We start from the raw sequence: 7,151 nt of genomic DNA, 5'->3' as shown, positions 1-7,151 counted from the left end.
AGGGGAACAAATAGGGGGAGAGAGAGAGGGAGGGAGGGGAGCAGCGGCCCTCTGCCCGAGGTCGCCCCCCCTCCCTCTATGCACACCAACGATGGCGTGCGTAGGGAGGGAAAGGCTAGGCCTGCTCTCCTCCCCTCACCTTGGCCTGACAAAAGCACCCCTTTGTCAAGCCAAGACCTGCCAAGAGAGGGGACGTAAAAGTGGGCACGTGCCCTATTTTTTTTTTTTTGGTATGTTACACTACCCTTCTCTCTCTAACTTAAATATCTTAAAGGGTATGACTCTTATTGTAAATTGTCCATCACTTTGGCAAAATGGTTGTTTGATTATTTACGATCAATAGACTGAGATCTCTAACGTAGGCCTATATATATAAATAATATAGATCCCACGCTTCTAACTTTGGCTGGGGAGGTGTTGGCTATTATTGAGATGCAAATGTCACCCCTTTTATAGTTGTGGACATGTATAGTCGTGGACGTGTAGAAATAGTATGATATTATACTATACAAACAAACATAATAGAAAACACATCATTATCATGTATTATATACTATCATAAATAATCATGCCTAAAGATATACATAAAAATCATGATACGTGTAACCATATTGAGTAGTAAGTAAAGTTAATATGTACTTTTTGCATTACTAAGTACAAAATGTATGTACACATGTATGATATGAATGCAATGATGTCATAAGATAAAACATTATATTTTCTACACTACTTCTAGACAATAGAAGTTTTACTTATCTAATATCACTTTCTAGATAACTGATTGTAATTACGCATCATCCTCATATGGTACGGAATCTATTCGATAATGAAGCAATAAAAACATAAGCACCACATTTTTAACATTGATTAATTAAATAATCCTATTGACGTCCACTATAGGCTTGGGTAAGTTCATTTAAGAATTCATTGCTTTTAATAAATAGTTGGAGCTAGTAAAGTTATCTCAAATTATCATTCATATTATTTTTATCAATTTATAGTAAATCATAGAGACAATATTTAATCAATCAGCTCTATTAAATAAAGCCACCTGCTAAGTACCACAGATCAAATATTAGTAAGTATATATATAAGGAGGAAAACTAAAGTTGAAAATGAGATGAACATAGAAGATTACACAGAGTTTAGTATTTATTAACAAAGGAGATGAACGAAGAAGATAATAAATGATGAAAACTAATATTGAAAATACTCTCAAAATAATTACAAGAACGTATTTAATGAAGAAAAATTACTAATGAAAATTAGCGTTCAATAGTGAAAGCAGCAGCATTAGGATTCTTAGTCTTGCTCTTGTGCTTCAGATAAAGATTACACCTAAGTTGTAACCTATCTTTTTGAGAACGAGATGGATGGTTTCAATACTACCAACGAATAGAAGAATATGTGTGAACTATCGTGTCTCATGAGTGATGTCATGTTATCTCCCATATCCATTCATTGATGTGAAGCATTTAATATTAGGTGTCAAATGGGACTTGCGAAGTTTACTATTAGGTTGGCAAATGTGTACAAAATAGTGTCTTTTTAGGTGTTATAAAAAGGAGGGATGGGGAGAAAGGAGAAAGGGGTGCATGTGCCGGTCACATGCTCGCCCTTTTTTAAGGTGTTACAAAACCTAATGTTGTAAATACTCCCTGAATACTTATATGGACACAAGTTCAATGACAGATCAAATATAGAGTACAAACGGAATACAGAGATCAAATCTTAGTAAGTATATATAAGGAGGAAAACTAAAGATGAAAATGAGATGAACAAAGAAGATTATATAAAGCTTAGTATTTACTAACAAATGACATGAATGAAGAAGATGATAAATGATGAAAACTAATATTGAAAATACTCTCAAAATAATTACAAAAACCTATTTAATGAAGATTAGCGTTCAATAGCGAAAGCAGCAGCATTAGGATTCTTAGTCTTGCTATTGTGCTTCAAATAAAGTTTACACCTAAGTTGTAGTTCCAATACTACCAATGAATAGAAGAATATCTGTGAACGATCATGTCTCGTGTGTGATGTCATGTTATCTCCCATATCGTGTCTCATGTGTGATGTCATGTTATCTCCCATATCCATTCATTGAAGTGAAGCATTTAATATTATGTGTCAAATGGGACTCCTAAAGTTTATTAGGTTGGCAGATGTGTACAAAATAGCCTATTTATGTTTATTTATCTAGAAATTGTAATATGAGCATATATACAATTAAATTGAAAATTTTCAAATTACAAAAGATTTCAAGTCAGGTTTTTCAAAGCACTTTAGAAATCATTTGAAAATACCGAGACACTATTATTTGAACCTCAAATATACGAATCGGTTTGCAAAGAAAAAAGCTGACAAGAAATTGTAGGAGGAGAGGCAAGGGAAGAACAAGGAGGAGCGAGGACGGGAGACGACATAGTGGCTAGCGCTGGAGAAGACGTTGAGGGAGGAGGACGAAAAGAGGGGGTGTGGATGAGGGTGTTCTCTAGGAAGAGGAAGAAGAAGAGATCGATAATATTCTCTAAAGATATTTTGGGCAACATAAAAGTCTTATTTAAGTTTTCACATATATATATATATATAAAGGTATTCTAGCCATATGGTTATCATGTGATACTCAGATGATATGAATGAAAATAGGTAACAAAACCCAAAAAAGTTCAAAGGGCTATTATAGAGATCGATGATGATTTAGGAGATGAAAAGGAAATTATCTCTATAATATTTTAAAGATTGTGGTAGCAATTAGAATATTTTAAAAGTTTTTATTGTTAATTATTGTCTAGACAAAGAGGCTTATCCTCTCAAATATATAAATTATAAAAGTGGGTCAACCCACTTAAAAGAAGAGGCACAATATGCTCATACGATATGCACACAGTGTTCTGATGAAAAACCCATAAAGATATCAACCTCTAACGTTCAGCAGAGATTTAAACTCATAACGTAGAGCCGATAAATTTGTGCAAACAAAAACCAGCTAATCCGACGAGATTTTGGCCTACAGTGATAGTTTAACAGGGATAACTATGAATCACATCACATCAAGACCAGATTATATTTGAGATCTTTGTTTGTACTACATTTCGGACAGGTGGACATCAATCATCACATTATATGATTTTTCTTTTTATCCTTTTGCCATCTTCCATGTTTAGTCTTTTGACTTTCGTCCTTCTGCATCTTTATTCTCTTTCCTTTCTTTCCTTATGGTCTTACGGGTGGTACAATGTCATCTTCTTTGGTCATTTCATTATTTTACAAAGAACGGAATTCTTTCTCAAATAAAATCAATTGAATTCTCTTGAAATAAAATCAATTACATTTCATTCCCCCACTTTTTTTTTGGTCCACATTCTTCTTGATCCTTTTTAAATTTCGCTATTTTTCGACTTCACGACTATGTACTGATTGCGGTAACTCTTGCATGCCGGTGACTGGACATCAGATATTTTCATCTTTCCCTACATATATCAACGCAATACTCTTTTGAGAGAGAGAGAGAGAGAGAGAGAGAGAGGAGGAGGAGGAGGAGGAACTGAGATCGAAAGAGTGAAATTAAGAAAGATGGGTTCTGAGACTAGAATTATAGATCTCGTGAAGGCTGCTTCGAGGAAGAAGATGACTATGTTCTTTTAAGCGAGAAGGATTCTGGAAGAACTCTAGGTCTAGTTCTGGTTGACATTCTTAATGGCTTCTGCACTGTTGGAGCTCGTATGCTATTCTCGATCTTTTGTTAATTCTGGAATTAGTTTAATGATCCTCAATTCTATATTTCATTGATAAAGTTGGTGTCTCCCTTTTTTTATTTTTTTGCTGTATAAATTATAATGCTATTTTTATTTGTTCGAGTTTCATACATAAATATCTGGTAATAAATTATAGTTAAAAACATGATCATTTTTAGCAAGTGATGGATTCTGGAACTCTACTTGGATATGGTACTTTGACTTTCTTTAAGTTATGAAATTAATATTGTGCAGGCTCCAGTTGAACCCAATAGGCAGATATCAATGATGGTGGAAGAGGCTGCAAGTTTGTCTAAGTTGTTCACTGAGAGGAAATGGCCAGTTTTTGTTTTTCTTGATTCACACCATCCAAATAAGCCTGAGTCTCCTTACCCACCTCATTGTATACTTGGATCAGGTGAAGAAGATCTGGTTCCAGGTACCACTCTCTCTCTCTCTCTCTCCCAATAGAAAGTTTCTTTATACTTAGAAGTTGATGGTTTTTGATATATTTGGTTAAAAAAAATTCAGCTCTGAAATGGTTGGAGGAGGACCCAAATGTGACAATCAAACGCAAGGATTGCTTTGATGGGTTCATTGGTTCTATGGAGAAGGATGGATCAAATACTTTTGCTAAATGGGTGAAGGCCAATGAAATCACCTCTGTAAGTGTTTATCAAATATCACATGCACTGACTACACTAAAAAGTTTAACTTACTAGAGAATTGTGGTTTCTATATTCTATCACTCTTCTCACACTATTGTGAATTTGACTTAAATCTTTTATATTTTAAATAATATATAGGCTATGCAGGAAACTCAGAACTTGTGCTCTGATAATATATTAGATAACTAGTTGCTCTAAAAACTTAAGTTGTCAAGTAACAGACCACTAATGCATATCATGATTTCAACACACGTCGAGATTAGGGAATAAAATTGTATTATTGAGATTTGAATTCATGACATCCAAAAAAACAATCTCTAATACCATATTAACCTATCACCTTCTCTAAAATCTTAAGCCATATTCGAGAATGGTGGTTCTTATATTCTAATGGTCAATATCATGTCTTCCCAAAAAAACTTCAGCTATTAGGGAACGATAATTGTGATCGTTATATTCTAACACTCCACCTTATGTCTATGCTCAAGATATTTAAGCCCAAGATGCAATTTGAACTTAGGGTCTTTTGCTCTGATATTCATTTCTCATCTTCCGTAAAAGCTTAGACTATCAGATAACAAAACGAAACATGTAGACAATGAATCTTTTTTCTATACATGCTAATAGAATTCAGAATTCAGATTTAAGTGACAGTGGTGCATTCTTCCTGTTTTGATATTCCTTTTTGCATGCTTCCTCTATTTACAAGAATTTATAACTTGTATGTAGGTTTTGGTGGTAGGGGTATGCACTGATATATGTGTTCTAGATTTTGTGTGCTCTACCTTGTCAGCTAAAAATATTGGCCTAGTTCCACCACTTGAAGAGGTGGTGGTTTATTCCCAGGGATGTGCTACCTTCAACTTCCCTGTCGACATTGCAAGAACTCTCAAAGGAGCTTTACCCCATCCTCAGGTTTCGTATACTTTTCTTATGCTATATGTTCAAATTTACAAAGGTCCAAAGGTGGATCATTCGACTCTTTACGGACACAATCTTAAAAGGCTAGACTGATTAAGGAATTAATGCGCAATATTATTATTGCACCTAGTAGTGTAGCAGACCCTGGAAATAGGAGGTGCAAAGACATCCACCTAGTATAAGGAAAGTATGAATCATGATCAACTATACAAAGATGGTGCAATTTTAATCATTCTAGAATGCGTGAAGATAATATCTTGAAGTATAAAAAAGATCATAATCAATTAGAATCAAGTTATAAGGAAATATATTAGCAGCAATCCTTATATTTGGAAATTATGTAATATCATGTAAAGAATCAACGATATGTATATTTAACAGATTTACATTGTAATATAAATATAACATATGGCTAACTCAATGGGTATAAGTCAGCAATCTCATTTACATAAACTTCACCTAGTACATTCCTTGACTATCGAAGAGAAGTCCAGGGAATACTATCATTGAAACGTTAACCGCTTTTCTCATGCTGCATGTATCATTTGAATGGTTCCTTCCTTCACTGGCTCATCTTTCTCTTTGTTTAAACATGAACAATGGGTTACAATGCAGGTAGCTGAATAAGATTAAGTGAAAGTTTCATTGAGAGGGTTTTGGATATGGCTAGAAATATTTTAGATGGGCAAAAACATCCTTTGCAATTGGACTCCTCCTTTTAGGTATATTTGCCTAAGACCTCTTTGGTGTATGAAATATTATCAGTTATTCTAAGAATATTACTCTACATTATGAGTTATTCTGAAAAATATTTGCTGAGTTATATTCTTATTAACTAGGATAGGTGGTTTTCTACAATGTATATTGAGAAGGAGTCCATCTGCAAGTATGTTAGGAAAGTCAAAAATGTAAGTTGTGTTTTGCGATAAAACCTTTTACTTTGCATTGATGCTCCTGGACAGTATAGATGCTCATCTTCATTCCTAAAGTTCGACCAAGTTATTCGCTAGAGATGAGAATAAAAGCTTATCTTGATGAACATTATTTTACATCTATTTAATGAAATTAAATTTAAAAAGTAGTCTGCTAGTTCTGACTTGCAATCTAATCTCCAACTCTGCTTGTTTTCATCTCAGGAATTGCTTCACCACATAGGACTTTACATGGCCAAGGGAAGGGGAGCTAAAATAGTAAGGAAAGTAACGCTTGGCTCATCCCAGGAGCTTTGAATATTGGAATATGTTGTTGTTATTACTATTAGATAAGAGGTCATAAAAGGATAACGATGTTATTAAGGTTCTTAATTATAAGATTCTCATCATCAAACTTGTATCACAGTCTAGTACTGATGTCTACCTAGCAGTAGAGAATTTGTAACTTGGACTGTTTCAGAAGTTAAATAGGATAGGTGTTCATGAAAATTAGATTACAAAAAATTAATTATTCTTAAATTACTCTTTTCCGTTTCTCAAGAATTGTGAAGAAAAAAGACTTTAATCTGAAAACAGATTATAGTCAAAAATACAAAAAAAGATAAAGTTATAGATCTTTTTATGATTTATAAATAGAGCATACTATTTGCTAAAAAGTCAGTAACATATCCTACCATAGGCTCACCTTCTAAAATAGCTGGGAGACGCACAGACTTCCTACAAAATGGAACTAAATATCACTGAAATAGATGTGCTTTTCAACAAGAATAATATATTATGCATGTAGTACTAAACAACCACTAAACAAAACGGTTATTAAATACGCCGTGAAAAAAATAATTAACCCTAGGCATGATTTTCCAAACTTTGCTTAAGTAAATAAAGAAGAT

General features: G+C 33.7%; 1 protein-coding gene across 4 annotated transcripts; it reads left to right on the top strand.

The window, feature by feature from the left end:
• The first annotated feature begins 3,546 nt into the window (after positions 1 to 3,546).
• LOC140769073 (nicotinamidase 1-like) lies at positions 3,547 to 6,742 on the top strand. Of its 4 annotated transcripts, XR_012105841.1 has the most exons (7): positions 3,547 to 3,726; positions 3,996 to 4,179; positions 4,272 to 4,405; positions 5,138 to 5,323; positions 5,945 to 6,051; positions 6,174 to 6,237; positions 6,466 to 6,742. XR_012105841.1 is itself a non-coding variant. In XM_073109622.1 (5 exons), exons 1-5 carry the CDS (start codon positions 3,703 to 3,705, stop codon positions 6,556 to 6,558), a joined length of 621 nt encoding a protein of 206 aa, XP_072965723.1. In that variant the 5' UTR covers positions 3,547 to 3,702; the 3' UTR covers positions 6,559 to 6,742. The 4 variants fall into 4 exon arrangements, 2 of the variants coding, with proteins under 2 accessions (XP_072965723.1, XP_072965724.1); XR_012105842.1 differs by lacking the exon at positions 6,174 to 6,237; XM_073109622.1 differs by lacking the exons at positions 5,945 to 6,051; positions 6,174 to 6,237.
• Positions 6,743 to 7,151: the final 409 nt, after the last annotated feature.

This window comes from Typha angustifolia, chromosome 10, assembly GCF_048772165.1.
Source record: "Typha angustifolia cultivar Huaian chromosome 10, ASM4877216v1, whole genome shotgun sequence".
In the NCBI taxonomy this organism is placed as follows: domain Eukaryota; kingdom Viridiplantae; phylum Streptophyta; class Magnoliopsida; order Poales; family Typhaceae; genus Typha; species Typha angustifolia.
This window is presented reverse-complemented; position numbering and strand designations above follow the sequence as displayed.